This window comes from Muntiacus reevesi, chromosome 20, assembly GCF_963930625.1.
Source record: "Muntiacus reevesi chromosome 20, mMunRee1.1, whole genome shotgun sequence".
NCBI classification, from domain to species: Eukaryota; Metazoa; Chordata; class Mammalia; order Artiodactyla; family Cervidae; genus Muntiacus; species Muntiacus reevesi.
In genome coordinates this window covers 21,487,233-21,505,825 of record NC_089268.1, presented here as the reverse complement: position 1 = coordinate 21,505,825, position 18,593 = coordinate 21,487,233, and the positions used below count along the sequence as shown (strand labels likewise).

At 40.6% G+C, this 18,593-nt stretch overlaps 1 protein-coding gene across 2 annotated transcripts in view; it reads left to right on the top strand.

Moving 5' to 3' along the window:
- Positions 1-46: 46 nt before the first annotated feature.
- CYP39A1 (cytochrome P450 family 39 subfamily A member 1) overlaps positions 47-18,593 on the top strand; it is an 81,998-nt gene continuing 63,451 nt past the window's right edge. The window contains exons 1-5 of one of the 2 annotated variants that reach the window (XM_065912469.1): positions 47-520; positions 10,464-10,599; positions 13,005-13,179; positions 16,298-16,447; positions 17,369-17,462. In XM_065912469.1, the coding sequence (XP_065768541.1) occupies positions 344-520; positions 10,464-10,599; positions 13,005-13,179; positions 16,298-16,447; positions 17,369-17,462 (732 nt within the window). In that variant the 5' untranslated portion in view covers positions 47-343. The remainder of the gene's footprint in view (positions 521-10,463; positions 10,600-13,004; positions 13,180-16,297; positions 16,448-17,368; positions 17,463-18,593) is intronic. The other variant, XM_065912470.1, reaches the window with a different exon arrangement.

The window sequence follows — 18,593 nt, the reverse complement described above, 5'->3', positions numbered from 1 at the left end:
GCCGAGTTCTCTGATTAGCCGCAAGCCAGCGGCCCCTGAACAAGTCTCCCGGTCTCCATAGTAACAGGGCTCCCTTCTCCACCCTCTGCACTAGCCCCTGCTGGATCCAACCCCTGCCTTCTGTCCCAGATAGCCAGGACTTGAAAAAGACGTGGACGTGGGAGGAAGAGATGATGCAAAAGTTACCTAAAAATTGGGGCGGAGAAAAGAGTCTACAGTTAAGAAGTCGAGCAAGCTGCAAAAGTAACAACGGAAAAGTTGGGAGGTCCAGTGAGTGCCCTGTTCCAGGGCGAAGAAGCAAGACTTTGCCCTTCTCTGATTCAGGAAGGTGCTAGACAAAATCATGGAATTCATTTCCCCAACAGTGATTATAATCTTAGGTTGTGTTGCTGTTTTATTATTTCTTCAGTGGAAGAACTTGCGTAGACCCCCGTGCATATCGGGCTGGATTCCTTGGATTGGAGCTGGTTTTGAGTTTGGAAAAACCCCTCTAGAATTTATAGAGAAAGCAAGAATCAAGGTATGTGGCCTGAGCACATGGGGTTTCCGGAAGAGATAATGTATTCTTTTTTTAAATTTTCTTTCGTTACATCTCAAATGCAATGTTAGAACGTGGGGAACCTACCTACTGCCCTCAGTTAAACGATCTAGCCTTTTATGAGTAAGTTAACTAACAATCAACTGTCTTATGCAAGATTTTTGTAAAGAAATAGGTTTTTATGAGTTGTGAAATACAAGACAGCTTGTCAGTACCTTTTTGGAAGTAGAAATTAATTTAAAAGTGCTACTTACTTCATCATAGATTCAAAATCCAAAGTGTATATATATATATATATATATATATATAAACTAAATTCAATGATTGGGAAGACAGAAGTGTAATATAATTAATTTCGATTTATGAAAACACTTAATAAGTGAGTATCCAAACCAAGATTAACACCAGGCAGTTGTAAAAATGGCTTGCAAACTTGGTTTTTACAAATACAATGGGCACTGTATTTTCGGCTGGTGTTAATTTGATTATGGTGAGGTCCATTTTCACTGCACACTAAGGATATTAGTAATCATTGTTGTACATGTTTTTGTCTTTAAAATCACTTTTAAATATATTTTTCAAAAATAGTATATAGATTGCTGCAAACTTTTTTCTTTATTTCAAACAATGCTTCAATTAACAGTCTTGTTTGTATGTTCCTGTGTGTTTGCACTGTTTGTACTTTTTGCACTTACCTGATTGTTTCATCAGAATAAATACCTAAATGTGAGACTACCTAAAGGACATTAAATTGTTTACATTATTGTGTTGCCCCTAAGGATTATGTAACGATTAAAGAATTATGTAAGAATCCTTTTTCTTTTCCTTTGAGTGTAGGATATTTCCTGACTCTCATATTCTGGCCCATACTAGGTACCATAATTCTTGCTAGTTTGATAGTTGAAAAATACTATCTTTTAAAGAAATACGTCTTTGTCTTCTGTAGCCTTCCTTAGATATACGATTTAGATAAATCTTTAGGAATGTTTCTGAAAGCTTGTCTCAGAAAGTCAAGCAAGGTCACAAAGTTTATTCTGTTTTCTTGTAAAAGGTTTATAGCTTTGTATTTTACATTTAGGTCCTAGAGCCACTTAAGAGTTAATTTTTTTGTAACGTGTACAGAAAGGATGAGTTTCAATTTTTTTCCATCTCCATGTCCAGTTGTTTCCGTATTATTTCTTCAAGGACTTTCCTTTCTTTCCTCACTAAATTGCCTTTTGCAGCATTTCAAAGATTAATTGACCATATATGTGTAGATCTATGTCTAGCCTTTCTATCCTATTCCATTGATTTAATGCCCACTCCTTTGTTAACACTAATACTACAGTTTTATAGTAAATCTTTAAAACAGGTAGTGAAAATTCTTTGAATATTTTGACATTGATGTGGCATTCAAGATTCAGTTCAGTTCAGTTCAGTTCAGTCGCTCAGTTGCGACCCCATGGACTGCAGTATGCCAGGTTTCCCTGTCCATCACCAACTCCCCAAGCTTGCTCAAACTCATGTCCATCGAGTCGGTGATGCCATCCAACCATCTCATCCTCTGTGGTCCCCTTCTCCCGCTTTTAATCTTTCCCAGCATCAGGGTCTTTTCTGATGAGTCAGTTCTTTGCATCAGGTGGCCAAAGTATTGGAGTTTCAGCTTCAGCATCAGTCCTTCCAATGAATATTCTGAACTGATTTCCTGTAGGATTGACTGGTTTGATCTCTTTTCAGTCCAAGGGACTCTCAAGAGTCTTCTCCAACACCACAGTTCAAAGGCATCAATTCTTGGGTGCTCAGCTTTCTTTATGGTCTAACTCTCACATCTGTACATGAATACTGGAAAAACCATAGCTTTGACTAGACAGACCTTTGTTGGCAAAGTAATGTCTCTGCTTTTTAATATGCTGTCTAGTTTGGTCTTCCATGGAGCAAGCATCTTTTAATTTCATGGCTGCAGTCACCATCTGCAGTGATTTTGGAGCCCAAGAAGATAAAGTCTGTCACTGTTTCCATTGTTCCCCCATCTATGCCATGAAGTGATGGGATCAGATGCCATGATCTTCATTTTTTGAATGTTGAATTTTAAGCCAACTTTTTCACTCTCCTCTTTCACTTTCATCAAGAGGCTCTTTAGTTCTTCTTCGCTTTCTGTCATAAGGGTGGTATCATCTGCATATCTGAGGTTATTGATGTTTCTCCCAGGAATCTTGATTCCAACTTGTGCTTCATCCAGTTGGTAATTTCACATGATGTACCCTGCATATAAGTTAAAAAAGCAGGGTGACAATATGCAGCCTTGATGTACTCCTTTCCCAGTTTGGAACCGGTTGGTGTTCCATGTCCAGTTCTAACTGTGGCTCAAACAAAACCTTGGGGACACCAGGATGCAGGGACCCCACAAGAGACAGAGCCAGACTTGCCTTTGAGTGTTTGGGTGTCTCCTGTGGAGGCATCGGTCAGCAGTGGCCTGTTGTGCGGATAGGGGCTTTGGCTGCAGCAGACCTGGGAGGCTCTGTGTGTGTGCCCCACCATAGAGTCACTGAGCAGACGACCCACAAACTGGAGAACAATTTTATCAAAGGAGTTCTCATACTGTTGTGAAAACTCTAGGGCCCATAACAGGTTTTCCAACATCTGGGGATCTGGAGATGGACTGAGAACCCCCAGGGCATTTGATTTTGGAAGTCAGTGGGACTTGATTACAGAACTTCCATAGGACTAGGGAAACATACTCTTGGACAGCACAAACAAACCCTTGTGCACACCAGGACCCAGGAGAAAGGAGCAGTGACCTCACAAGAGATTGAACCAGACTTGTCTGTGCGTGTCCAGGAGTCACCAGCGGAGGCGTGGGTTGACAGTGGCCTGCCATGGAGTCAGGGACACTGAATTCTGTAGTCTGGCATAAGTCCTTTTGAAGGAGGTCTCCATTAACCCTACCATAGTTTGGCTTTAGGCCAAACAACTGGGAGGGAACACAGCCCCACCCATCAACAGACAATTGGATTAAAGATTTACTAAGTGTGACCTCACCCACCAGAGCAGGATCCAGATTCCCCCACAGCCAGTTTCTTCCAACAGAAAGCTTCCACAAGCCTCTTATCCTTATCCATCAGATGGCAAACAGAATGGAAACTATAATTACAGAAAACTAACCCAACTGATCACTTGGATCACAGCCTTGTCTAACTCAATGAAACTATGAGCCATGCAGGCCATGTAGGGCCACCCAAGATGACCCTACGGGTCATGGGGGACAGTTCTGACAAAATGTGGTCTGCTAGAGAAGGGAATGGTAACCCAATTCAGTATTCTTGCCTTGAGAACCCCATGAACAGTATGGAAAGGCATTTAAGATTATTTGCATTTGAATATAAATTTTTGAATTGGTTTGCCAATGTCAGTAATAAAAACTGATAGAAGTATAGTTGGAAGTTTGTTAAGTCCATAGAAAAATTGAGGGAAAATTGACTTTTTAATGATATTGTCTTCTATAACTGCCATATCTCCCATTTGTTGTTATATAATATTTTTAGGCATATTCTGTAGTTTCTGATGATGGGAGTCTTGCCTGTGATTGTTAATTATTTTCCTGAAGTATTTTATATTCTTGAGGCTATTGTAGATACCTTGAGGATATTGCAGAAATTGTAGATTGTTTTCACTTTTTTTTCCCTCTTGGCTGCACTGTGTAGCAGGCATATGGGGATCTTAGTTCACTGACCAGGGATCAAACCTGCACCCCCTGCCTTAGAAATGCAGAGTGTTAACCACTGGATGCTCAGGGAAGTCCATAAATTGTTTTCACTTCTGTTTTCCAGCGATATCACTCTGGCACATAGACGATATAATTGTTTTTGTTTTGTATTCTCTTATCTTGCCAAATTCACTTATTAGTTCCAGTAGTTATTTTGTAGATTTCCGAAGATTTTTAGACATACACAGTATATTCTACAAACAGATAAGTTTATTTCCTGTTTTCTGATCTTTATGCCTTTTATTTCTTTTTCTTATATAAAGAGAAGTGAAGTGAAGTGAAAGTCGCTCAGTCATGTCCAACTCTTTGCGACCCCATGGACTATAGAGTCCATGGAATTCTCCAGGCCAGAATACTGGAGTGGGTAGCCATTCCCTTCTCCAACATAAAGAGAAACTTCTAATAGATTGTTGAATAAAAATGGGGTACATAGATAAGCTTGTCTTTTTCCTAATATTCGGGGAAAAGTGTTCAGTGTTTCAGCATTAAATTTCTTATTACCTGTAGGTTTTTCAAAGGTGCCTATTTCAGACCTGACCTGGTCCATACCCAGAATTCACAGATGCTACCAGGGAAATAAAAAGCGATCTAGTCACTAAATCAGTTCACTCCTGTTCTCAGTGTCGTTTTAGTCCATTTAGATCTTATTGTTTCCCCAACTCTCTGATGCCTTTAAAAATATGATTTTTGTAATCTACCCCTCTTTTCTTTCATACTACACAGACACAAAAGCATCCGCATTTGTTTTTTTGGGGGGGTGGGAGTGGGGGTTGATTGTTTATTTTACTTTCATCCTTTTAAGATACCTTTGCTGGGTACAGAGAACTACACTGATAAGTATCTTCTTTTTTTTTTTCATTCATTTTTATTCATTGGAGGCTAATTACTTTACAATATTGTAGTGGTTTTTGCCATACATTGACATGAATCAGCCATGGATTTACATGTATTCCCCATCCTGATCCCCCCTCCCACCTCCCTCTCCATCGCATCCCTCTGGGTCTTCCCAGTGCGCCAGCCCTGAGCACTTGTCTCATGCATCCAGCCTGGGCTGGTGATCTGTTTCACCCTTGATAGTATACTTGTTTCGATGCTGTTCTCTCTGAAAATCCCACCCTCGCCTTCTGCCACAGAGTCCCAAAGTCTGTTCTGTACATCTGTGTCTCTTTTTCTGTTTTGCATATTGGGTTATCGTTACCATCTTTTTAAATTCCATATATATGCATTAGTATACTATATTGGTCTTTATCTTTCTGGCTTACTTCACTCTGTATAATGGGCTCCAGTTTCATCTATCTCATTAGAACTGATTCAAATGAATTCTTTTTAACGGCTGAGTAATATTCCATGGTGTATATGTACCACAGCTTCCTTATCCATTCGTCTGCTGATGGGCATCTAGGTTGCTTCCATGTCCTGGCTATTATAAACAGTGCTGCGATGAACATTGGGGTGCACATGTCTCTTTCAGATCTGGTTTCCTCTGTGTGTATGCCCAGGAGTGGGATTGCTGGGTCATATGGCAGTTCTATTTCCAGTTTTTTAAGGAATCTCCACACTGTTCTTCATAGTGGCTGTACTAGTTTGCATTCCCACCAACAGTGTAAGAAGGTTCCCTTTTCTCCACACCCTCTCCAGCATTTATTGCTTGTAGACTTTTGGATAGCAGCCATCCTGACTGGCATGTAATGGTACCTCATTGTGGTTTTGATTTGCATTTCTCTGATGATGAGTGATGTTGAGCATCTTTTCATGTGTTTGTTAGCCATCTGTATGTCTTCTTTGGAGAAGTGTCTGTTTAGTTCTTTGGCCCATTTTTTGATTGGGTCATTTATTTTTCTGGAATTGAGCTGCGGGAGCTGCTTGTATATTTTTGAGATTAATCCTTTGTTGCTTTGTTTGCTATTATTTTCTCCCATTCTGAGGGCTGTCTTTTCACCCTGCTTATAGTTTCCTATGTTGTGCAGAAGCTTTTAATTTTAGTTAGGTCCCATTTGTTTATTTTTGCTTTTATTTCCAATATTCTGAGAGGTGGGTCATAGAGGATCCTGCTGTGATTTATGTCGGAGAGTGTTTTGCCTATGTTCTCTAGGAGTTTTATATTTTCTGGTGTTACATTTAGATCTTTAATCCATTTTGAGTTTATTTTTGTGTATGGTGTTAGAAAGTGTTCGAGTTTCATTCTTTTACAAGTGGTTGACCAGTTTTCCCAACACCACTTGTTTGCATTTGTTTTAAAAGCTGCAGAATATTCCCTGAGTCATAGTTCACTTAGTCACCTAATGATTGACATGGTTTGCTTTCCATATTTCACTATTATAAATAATGTAGCAACAAATGTCATTTCTATGTGTGCAAGTATATCTGTGGAGTAAATGATCAGATTCAAAATGTCAGTGTATTTTTTTAATTTAATTTTTATTTTATATTAGATTATAGGGTTTCCAGGTGGCGCTAGTGGTAAAGAAAGACCCTACCTCTGACTTAAGAGACTCGGGTTTGAGCCCTGGGTCAGGAAGATCGCCTGGAGGAGGGCATGGCAACACACTCCAGTATTCTTACCTGGGGAATCCCATCAACAGAGGAGTCTGGTGGGCTATGGTCTGTAGGGTCGCAAAGAATCGAACAAGAATGAAGCAATTAAGTGCGCATGCACACATTAGGGTATAGTTGAGAGTTATTCAGTTGAGAGTTATTCAGTTATACATATGCATATATTCATTCTTCTTCAAATTCTTTTCCCATGTAGGTTATTACAGATCATTAAGAGAACATTGTGACTTAGAGTGAAGTGGGAAACTTTGTGTTTTGAGCAGAGGAGTAATGTGATCTGATTTAAATTTTAAACGGTCACTTTGGGCACTCCATTAAATGTAAAAATATAAAACTAAAAGAAAAAAAATAATTTGAAGGTTTTGGCAAGAATTCACGTTTGAGCCCCTGGTGGCTAGTACCATGGTGATGGCAGTGGAAGTTTGAGAAGTGACTGGATCTCTCTTAAAGGCAGAAGCCGCAGGGTTTCCTAGTGAATGGAACGTGGTGTGTGAAAGAATGAAAAGGGTCAGAGGTGACTAAAGTTAGGCTTGAGACACTAGAACTTGGACTTAACTATCAAGTGAGATGGACAGTATTACCTATAATGTGGCCTGAGTGCCTGTATATGTTGCCAAAGGCTACTTTCCTGATGGAAACTTGAGAATTCTCACTTGAGCAAGCCTTCAACAATGGAAAGTATTCATCTTCTTCTAAGTATTGAGTAATAAACCATTGAAGGTAGGGAACGTGGGAGACAACGTGGATGTCTGCATCACTAATGGAAAAATATGAGGCTTCACTATTTTGGGATATTAGCTATTAGGCCCATAGTTGCCTAATAGCATCCAACAGTATATTCCAGGAATGATCATATGCCAATTCATGCAGATCTGGAAATGACTCATATTGAAGTACTGATGAGCCTAACAGTATTTTGAGATATTCATAATAACTGTTGTTGTTCAGTTGCCAGTCATGTCCGACACATTGCCACCCCATGAGTTGCAGCATGCCAGGCTTCCCTGTCCTTCACTATCTCTTGGAGTTTGCTGAGACTCATGTCCACTGAGTCAGTGATGCCAGCCAACCACCTCATCCTCTGTCGCCCCCTTCTCCTCCTGCCCTCAGTCTTTCTCAGCATCAGGGTCTTTTCCGATGAGTCAGCTCTTCGCATCAGATGGCCAAAGTATTGACGCTGCAGCTTCAGATTCAGTCCTTCCAATGAATGTTCAGGGTTGATTTCCTTAAGAACTGACTGGCTTGACCCCCTTTCTGTCCAAGGGACTCTTAAGCATCTTCTCCAGCACCACAGTTTGAAAGCATCAATTTACTATAATGGGATATAAAAGTACGGGTGGTTGTTCCAAAAATACACATGTTGAATGTAGTACGGGAAAGTCAGTGTGGCCACAGGAGGAAATGAGAATGAGGCTTTGAAGGAAGGTTATAATACTCATGGGTCCAAGACAAGGGTCACTGTGTGCTCTGCAAGGCCACAGAGGAAAGAACTCTTGTCAGTCAAGATGCAGAAGATGGAACAAGAGAAAGCCCCATGCACAGCCTCTGTTGGAGTTTCCTCGGGAAAGCAAGGCAAGACAGGGTAGACAATTTAGGACTGACGACCCTGAAGAGTTTCTTGGGGCTTTGAGCTCTAGGGTTGGTCTCCAGATGCCCGGTGACTTTTTCTGGGATGATTTAGGGCAGGGATCATATTGGCTTGGTGTGTCAGAGTTTAGACCAGGAAAGAGTTGGGAATATAGACTCAAGATGGGTTGACTTCCACATGAAAGGCGTGTTCCTGGTTGGCGGAAGCCTTTGCTCTCTCTAATTATCAGCTAGCTCTGAGAGGGCCATTTCTACCCAGCAGTGAAGCCAGAGGGCTTCCCTGGTGGCTCAGTGGTAAGGAATCTGCCTGCCAATGCAGGAGACGCCAGTTTGATCCCTGGGTCGAGAAGATCCCCTGGAGAAGGCAGTGGCTACCCACTCCAGTATTCTTGCCTGGACAGTCCCATGGACAGAGGAGCCTGGCAGGCTACAGTCTATGGGGTTGCAAAAGAGTTGGACTTGACTTAGCAACTCAACAACAACAACAAAGTGAAGCCTCCAAAGCTTCACATCATGAATAAGAAAACATAGCTCAAGAAGACAAAAGAATCATATCAATTTGGGACTTCTGTAAATTTTGGGTAGAAGCTATAAAATACTTTTTGTTAGTGGAATTTGAAGGACTTGTATGGCTTAAAAACGATTAAAATATTTTTAATGTAATGGTTCCTCTTCTCTTCCATTTGTGCTACCTGTGCTTTTCTTTTGAAATATGAGATTGGTTTGTGTTTAAATGAGTATTTAAAGAGTATTTTGAGTATTCTAAGAAAATAAAAATACATCTTAGTCAACCCTTTGTATTTTACCTCTGCTTATTTAAATGTATTCGAGAGAACATTCAAGAGAATTTAAGAGGCGTCATTTGAATAGAAAAAGAAAAAAGAAAATGTAGCTAATGTAAGTGACCCTGTGAGGAATGGATGCCAAATAGACACCAAATCTAAAAAAAGTACAATTGGAACAATAAGCTCTTTTGAGGTTAGAGTTGTGGGGAAGATTGTGGCTTATTGCCTCCATTCATAATTGAAGAAAATGTTAAATTATAGTTAGAGACCAGTGAAAGTAATGATATCTTTTTCTCCCAGTAAAGTTGTGGACTCCCTGAAGCCAAACCCTGCACTAGAGGATGTTTGACTCCTAGAGGCTCCTAGGAGTAATCTGATAGAAAAGGAACAAGTGATGGTGTGTGAGAGAGAAGGTATCCATGAAGAACAAAGAGAGAATGAGGAATCCATACCACAAGTGAAGGAGGGTGGGCATTTCCCAGGGGCAGGACCTCCACCTGTCAACTTGAGGGGAAGCATGGAGAATGGGGACAAATGGGTACAATTCTTTGCCCTGGTGGTGAGAAGCTGAGGGTGCTCATTTTCCCCAGTGAGGTACAAAGCAGGAACTCTCTGAGTGGAGAGGGTTGGGCAGGGTGAACAGGTGAGTCATTTTGGAAAGGGAGAAAGTGAACAGTACAGAACTTTGTATTGTAGACATTATTAAGTGACCAGAGATTGACGGTGAAATCAGTCAGCAGTTTATCTTTTTCTTGAACAAAGTTCAGCCATAAGTTGCTTATAACCCTCCAGGTATCTTGAAAGTAGTGTTGGAATATCACAGTGTTTAGCCTAATTTCTAACAATTATTTCTAAGTTTTATTTGCTACTGCCAGAATGGAAGGTGCAAACAAATAAAAATACGATCAAAAGGAAGGTTAAATGTTACGACAGATTAAATTAGGATTTATATAATTAAATTTCACTCCATCAATTAAAATTTATAACTAATTACTAGGAAATGGAAAGCCACTCCAGTATTCTTGCTTGGAAAATTCCATGAACAGAGGAGCCTGGCAGGTTATAGTCCACAGGGTCGCAAAGAGTCGGATGCGACTGAGCACACATACATTATACCAAATCTTAATAGTTTTTATCTTGACTGTAATCTCAGTATTGGGGTTCTTGAGGAACTCTGTCTTAAGCATAACCCATGTCCTGTAACTTATCTATTAGAAATGCTCACTAATCTGATCTGCACTTATGTGTTTTCTTTCAGTATGGACCAGTATTTACAGTCATTGTTATGGGCACCCGAATGACCTTTGTTACTGAAGAAGAGGGAATTAATGTGTTTCTCAAATCCAAAGAAGTAAATTTTGAACTAGCAGTGCAAAATCCCATCTATCGTACAGGTAAACAGTATTTTCAGATAGCCCATTTGAAATACAGCATGGAATCCCAAGAGCAGTTGTAGGTAACAAGCACATCTATCAAAAATGAGGCAGACCCATTATTTTATTCCTTAGAGTAGGGATAGAAAAGAGTTTGTGATGAGTTTGGCCTTTGGAAAACAAATTGTGTGCTTAGTCGCTGAGCCGTGTCCAAATCTTGGTGGCCCCCTGGACTGTAGCCTGCCAACCTCCTCTGTTCATGGGTTTTTCCAGGCAAGAATATTGAAGTGGTAGCCATTCCCTTCTCCAGTGGAATCTTCCCACCCCAGGGGTCAAAGCCAGGTCTCCTGCATTGCAGGTGGATTCTTTACCATCTGAGCCAAGCCCGAAAAATAAATTATTGGCAATGTAAAACATGAGGATCTCCACAAGACATGTGGAAAAGATAAGGTCACCTCATGGACGTTTCCTTGGGAAAATACTGGAATCTGCATCCTGTTAACAGCCCCCAAGATGTCACTGACTCTGTTACACTGCTGTGCATGTGTTTTACAGGCTATAGCTCTTGTTTGATCTCATGTTGCTCCACTTAGTAAGCCCCCTCCTTTATTTTGGCTGTGCTCCGTCTTTTGTTGCCATGGAGGAGAGCTTCTCTTTGTGGCATGGCCTCCCTGATTGCAGTGTGTGCCTTTAATTACCCCGCAGTGTGAGGGATCTTAGTTCCCTGACCAGGGATCAAACCCACGTCCCCTGCTTTGGAAGGCAGATTCTTAACCCCTGGACCATCAAGGAAGCCCCTGTAAGCTCTTTACTGTGGCATTTCCTGACATAATCCATAGGGTTATTAAGGTGAGTGGGGCTTGGCTTCATATAATTGGTGCCCTTTCTTTCTTCATCTTCAGAGACTGCTGGACTCAATTCATCAGCATACTTTCAGTGTGACTGTCTGCCTTTATTTCTCCCCAGGATGTGAACATGCATGCTAAGGCCATTTGTCTTCCCAGGAATACAGAGCTGGTTCATTTTGCACCTGGTTCTTTTCTCTGCTTTCACAATGCCTGTGCTTGCTTCTAACATCTTTCTATCTCTTGGCTTCCTTTTTTTGCTTCTTTATTAGGTTCATTTTCCTGTAGCTTCTTCTTATGCATTTCTTGTCATTAAGACATAAAAGTTTGTTTTCAAAGCTGTTAGTGATCAATAGCATGATTATAATTTTTTGTTGCTTGCATGAAAAATCACAACATATTGATTACATTTTTTGACTCTTTGATGCTTCTTGATATTTAGACTAGCATTCCATATCAAAGAAATATAAATATTTGGAAGATCCTTGATCTTTAAATTTGCATATTCCTTCAGAAAAATATACCAACTTACCTATCAGAGGTATATTGAAATGATCTGGTTTTTTTTTTTCAGCTCTGCCTCCCCTGGGGACTTTAATGTTTAAATATTTCTGATTAACAGATAAAATGTCTTAATATTTACTCATGAGCCAGCTTCCCATTCCTTTTTAATATACCTCTACCACATAAATGATACATACTCAAGAAATCTACAAATTATTTTTCATTAACTTATGTGAAATGTAACCTACATATAATAGGATGATGAAATATAAAATTAAAAATTATTTTTTAAAAAACTTATTTCGAAGATACTTAAAGAGGATTTAAAGAAAAATATAAAGGAATAATGAGTTCAAAAATTCATACTCTTTAACACCCAGACCAGACCAGATGTGTCATGAAAGGAGCATGAGCACTAAGACAAAGGGAACAGTGGAACGGTGTGGGGACTTCCCTGGTGGTCCAGTGGTTGAGAGTTCACCTTCCGATTCAGGGGATGCAGGTTTGATCCCTGGTCTGGGTGCTAAGATCCCACATGCCTCATGGCCAAAAAACCAAAACATAAAGCAAAAACAATACTGTAATAAATTCAATAGAGACTAAAAATGATCCACATCAAAAAAAAATAAAAGGGGGGGTGAACAGTGGAGCCAGAGCTACTCATGGAGTTAGGAAGATCCTGCTGGTGGAGACAATATTTAAGACACTTAAAGGAGAAAAGAAGTCAGAAGGAGAAATGTATATCTTATAGGTGTGTAAGGGAAGTGAGGGTTGGTTGTCAAAAACAGAATATTCTGAGCAGATAGAACAGCTCGTGAAGATGGTGAGATGTAAAAAAGAGTGTGTTTTACCTGGAATATATATTTGGAGGGTGAAGACACTGGAAATACCATTGGAGACCTGGAAAGAGGGTAGAAGGCCTTGCAAACTTTGTTAAGGCTTTCACCATCTCACAGTCTTATGTTGAATCTTCACCCTTGGCTCTAGTTCCTGCTGATCAAGACACAGAGGGAGGTCACTGATGGTTTACTTCAAGACGTGGTTGCTTCTTTTGAAATGTGTTTTCTCTGTTTATAGCATCCATCGCAAAGAATATCTTTTTAAAACTGCATGAGAAACTTTATATCACGGTGAAAGGGAAAATGGGGACTTTAAACCTATACAAATTCACTGGACAATTGACTGAAGAATTACAGGAACAGTTGCAGAATTTAGGTACTCATGGGACCACAGACCTGAACAAGTTTATGAGGTAAATCAATGCCTTATTATTTTTGTTTTGTTTTCTTTTTTGGGGGGAGGAGAATAAGAAAGTTTGAAGCCTATATGTTGGACCTCAGATACTATGTGATGGATTAATGAAATCTACCTTACTAACCAATTAAAAAATTCTATTGATCTTTTAAATTCTAATTAATGGGCAGTTTTCATTTAGTACTTCAATTTGAAGTTAAGCAAACAAACCAATAGATCCCAGGCAGCACTAGTGGTAAAGAACCTGCCTGCCAGTGCAGGAGATGTAAGAGATGATGGATTCAGTCTCTTGGTTGGGAAGATCCCCTGGAGGAGGGCATGGCATTCTCTCTTGCCTGGAGAATCCCATGGACAGAAGAGCCTGGCAGGCTACAGTCCATGGGGTCACAAAGAGTCAGACACAGCTGAAGCAACTTAGCAGGCACATACAAACAAGCCAATAAAATCATTTTAGCACATATATAATAATTTCTTCTTAGTCATTCCTTACAATTTTGTATGCTTTACATGGATTTCCTTCATATAATTGTTATGTATCCATCAGAATTTTGATAAAGCATTCACTGCAATTTGTGACTATTAGAACAAGAGGACATTGAGAGGAGAGGGAAGAGGAGAGAATTGTGAAGTAGGGGACAAGCTTCCAGGAGATGTTTGTGAGACTTCACAAGGTGGCTGAGGCAAAGCCAGCATGGGCCTCAGGACTGAGCCCAGAGTCCCCCGAGAGCAGAGATGCTGAGAAAGTGAGACAGGCAAGGACAGTATGGGGAGCCAGGTAGTGCTCAGTTATGTCCTGGAGCTTTTTGACAAATGTCAGGGCTGAGCATGGGAGCCGTGTGAAAAATCCCCGCCACGTGCAGGGAGATTTGGTAAATTGAAGTTACCAGTGAGGCACTTTTCCATCTCAGGGGGAAACCCTGACACTGGAGGCAGGATTCAACTGTTCAGACTCATAAAGCACAACAACATTTAATATTTTGTTAGAAGTCCAGAAATAGGGAAAAAATAAAAACAGAAACAACCAACCAACCAAACTTTTGACATGCCCAATGTATACAACAAAACAAAGCAAATTCTTGAATAACTTTGAAACTGTGACAGAAGGAGATCCTGGGAATTTTCTGTCAAGGACAGATGGCAAACAAAAACGGAAGATACAGTACTTAGTGTTACTAATCTAGGACATATTAATAATCTTTGATATTCTTTTATGTAAGTATTCCACAGTAATTTCATTCACTTGAGGGAAAACTTACTGATGACAGATACCGTAGACTTCAGAAATATTCACAACCTAAAAGCTGAGAGTTATGTTTTATCTGGTGGGAATTTTTAGGATTTCAAGCCCCAAAACTTCAACTTCAGCATCTCAAGTTACCCTGAGAGAACTGCTTTGGAAAGGTGAGACCAGGAGCCAGGTCATATAGAAGGTTTGCAACAAAGGACAGGTAGTTTGAACATCTATCAGAAGATTTTTATTAATCAAAGAAAACAGCATATCTCAAGAATTTAGCACTTTTCTATGTTTTGGAATATGCAAGAGTCTGGGCTCACTGAAGTCATTCGTTTGATAGGCACCTCAGCTCTCCGGGACTAATATCCCGCGTTTTCACATCTGGAGACTCCTGGGGCTCACCGCAGGGAGTGGCTGCAGTCTGAGGGCTGCCAGGTGGCAGGTATTCTTTTCCTTCCTGAATTTCCTCAGGGTTCACCAGCTCACCATCAGTGGTGGCTATAGTTGCTGATGACTGTGACATCCTTTGTTTACTGATATGGCAGGAAATATTCCATTTCTCAATACTGCATGTGAATTTTCAGTATAGTTCAAAGTCATAAGATCCTGGGAGATATTAGGAATTTGGTGACTAACATTGCCCTTGATTCTTTGGTTATTTTTTTTGCTGCTATCTAAAGGTATGAGCAGTATCTTGGTTATTGTTGTTGTTTTCTAAAAATAAATGCTTGTTGAAATTGTGTTGAATTTTTCTGTGTATCAGCTTGATAAGGACAGAGTATAGGGACAAAGTAGGTGATTAAATAGTTAATCCCACTAGGGGATTGCAAGTAGAAAAAAACATGAGAGGCCCCTATAAGTTAATGATTACTCAAGAAAACAGATTTACGTAACCATGAAACCAAGCAGGCTCGCTTAGCAGTAAAACCATGCAACAGAAGCACAAGACATGCCCCAAGACAATACAACAATGGTGGCATGAGACCCTCATCCAGTTCAGTGAGCTCAGTAAGTTAGGACACGCTCTCTGCACACATAAAAAGCAATAATTTATGGACGTTGCTTGACCATGTAGGGACAAGAAAGCTCCCCTGCTCAACCTGCAGGAGGAACTGATGATGGAAGCATGACATCTGCTCAAGAAAAAGAAGGTCTTCTCCGCTTCCTCGCTTTTCCTGTGTTTGTAAAACTGTAGCCCCGTAAGTTCTTGGGTTGAGGTCTCCTCTGACCCACTACTCGTAAGCCTCACATGCATCCTATTTTAATAAATAATTCCTTATCTATCACTCTGTCTCTCACTGAATTCTTTCTGTGCTGAGATGTAAAGAACTATGGTACCAGAGCTCTTCAGAGCCCCCTGAAACACCACCTTAGTTTTAAGCTCACGTTTATCAGGATCGAACAATACTTGATTAGAAAGCATTTGAAAATCTTTAGGTAAATAAGACCACAATTTTACCCCTAAGTTATCTTGAGCACAGTAAGCAAATATTAAAAGCTCTTAAGAGTGACTTGCCCCCACCAAATTTATCACATATGATTGCGTGCATGTGTGTGTGCTAAGTCTCTTGAGTCGTGTCTGACTCTTTGCGACCCCATGGCCTGTAGCCCACCAGGCTTCTCTGTCCATGGGATTCTCCAGGCAGGAATACTGGAGCGGGTTGCCATGCCCTCCTCCAGGAGATCTTCCCAACCCAGGGATTGAACTGGCGTCTCTGATGTCTCCTGCATTGGTAAGCAGGCTCTTTACCACTATCTCCTTGGCAGCCCCACATGTGATTGTCTACCCCTAACATATAGCTGTTCAATAATATCTTCTTGTATCCTGTGCCTTCTTCTTTGGTCACTGGCTGTGACATTTTATGTGTTTCTATCTTTGCAGGCACCTCCTTTACCCCGTCACAGTGAACATACTCTTTAAAAAAGGTCTGTTTCCCTCAGATGAGAGGAAAATCAGGGAGTTTCATCAGCACTTTCAAGCTTACGATGAAGGTTTCGAATATGGGTCCCAGTTGCCAGAATGCCTCCTCAGGTAGAGAGCGGTTTCCTGTATTAATTCCCTTTTCAAGCTCCCCTCAGCCATTCTTATTTGTCACTCCTTTCTTTGTTCTAAGTGGATATAATAGCAGCTTAAGTGGCAGAGACAGAAGCTAATTCTTATGACCAGTTAGGTGTGTGTGTGTGAATTGAGGGAGGAACTGAAGAAGAGTGATGAATTATTTGTTTAGTCTCATTTTGAGGAGCAAAAGCAAGAGGGGAAGGGGAGAATATGAGAAAGAAACGAAGAGTCTGTTTTGAGACCTTCTATGCCATTTCCAGCTTACTCTTACCAGTCATTCCTGCATTATCAAGTGTGACCTGGGTCAGATCAGACCTTGTCCTTATTCTCCCCTAAGGCAACGGTAGTTGTGGTCAATTGTATTTCTTACAATTGGCTCAGATAAAAGTTTATGAGACAAACAAACAAACAAACAAACAAAAAGTTTGTGAAACTGTTTGATTACAAAGTAATGTGATTTTTTTTTTTTTTTTTTTAGTTTCTTGGCAGTTGGTCTACACTGATGACTGGTCAGAAAAGATTAAAACGCTCTTCGTCAGTTTGCTTTACCTCATTTAACCCAGTCACAGGTCCGGTACTAGTTTTTCATCCTCCTGAGACGGGCAACAGCCAGAGTAAACTTAGGCTGAGCAAGTCATAGGCCCTGTTTCTTATTCAGCGCCAGTCCTCTAGGAATGCAAACGCTTCTTTGCAAAAGACACTAAAATGTGACTGCCTCGCCCCCGCAGTTTCCCTTGGGTACTGATAAATCTGAAGGAAGACCTCTCATGACATTCCCACTGAAAAAGATGTCTGGAGAATTAAAATTCCATAGACCGTGTCCCTTTTCTGCTGTGATCTATTGCTCCTAGAGTGCTTTTCAGTTAATTTATACACGTATTCTTTCTCACCTAGAAACTGGTCAAAATCCAAAAAATGGCTTCTAGAACTTTTTGAGAAAAATATTCCGGATATAAAAACATACAAATCTGCAAAAGATAATTCCCTGGTAAGTATTCCTTAGATTTTTTGTGGTTGTCGTTGTTGCTGAAAATCATGAAATGCATTAGATACCATTTTGCCATCCACTGTGTCAGATGTTTACATATGTTATTTTATTATTACATCCTCACAACAGGGAGGAAGGAATTAACCCTATTTTCCATAAAGGAAAAACTGAGACTACAGATAACAAAATAACACAATAGTCTGAGTTTCTTTTTAAATTGACTTATGGTGGCACAGTGGTAAAGAACCCACCTGCCAATGCAGGAGATGTAAGAGATGCCCGTTCAATCCCTGGGTTGGGAAGATCCCCTGTAAGAGGGCATGGCAACCCACTCTAGTATTCTTGCCTGGGGAATCCCATGGACAGAGGTGCCTGGCAGGCTACGGTTCATAGGGTCACAAAGAGTTGGACATGACTGAAGTGATTTATCATACACACATTGATTATAGAGTTGTTTGTGTCAACAGTCTCAGGTGGCAGTTACAGCCAGTTAGGCAAAGATAATAAAGCTTGACAAAGTTGACTTTTTCCCCTGAGGTCGCCACCACTCATTGTTTCTCTCTTCAAATGCAACCAGGTAGTATGATATAAAACTTAAAGAGCAAGACACCGGGAGTCACTCTTCCAAGTGTCCTGGATCTATAGTTCTCCACGTGTGGTCCCTAGACCAATGGTACCAGCATCACCTGGGAACCACTCAGGCAGAAACCCTGGGAGCCTAGCCATCTGTGGTTTGATGCACCTTCCAGATGGTTCTGATGCTTGCTAATACATGGTTCTCCATCCTGACCGCTCATTAGAATCCCTGGAAACTTTGGAAAATTACCCGATTCTCCAGACTCACCCTGGGAGGCTGGGCTTCCTTTTGGCCTGGACTGGCTGGATGCAGATCCAGTCACTGCTCTGTGACCTTGGATGTGGTACCTAGCCTCTTGGTGTCAGTTTTGTCACCTACTTCATAGAGTTGTGGGATCCAGTGAGTCAGTATTTGGAAAGCACTTGGAACAGAGTAAAGACTATGAAAGAGTTTATCATTGTTATCCTCACTGAAGAAATCACTTCCTATCTTTTAGCACTTAAAGATGACATCAAACGTTTTTGTTCATTTGCTTTTAGTTAACAATAGCAAGT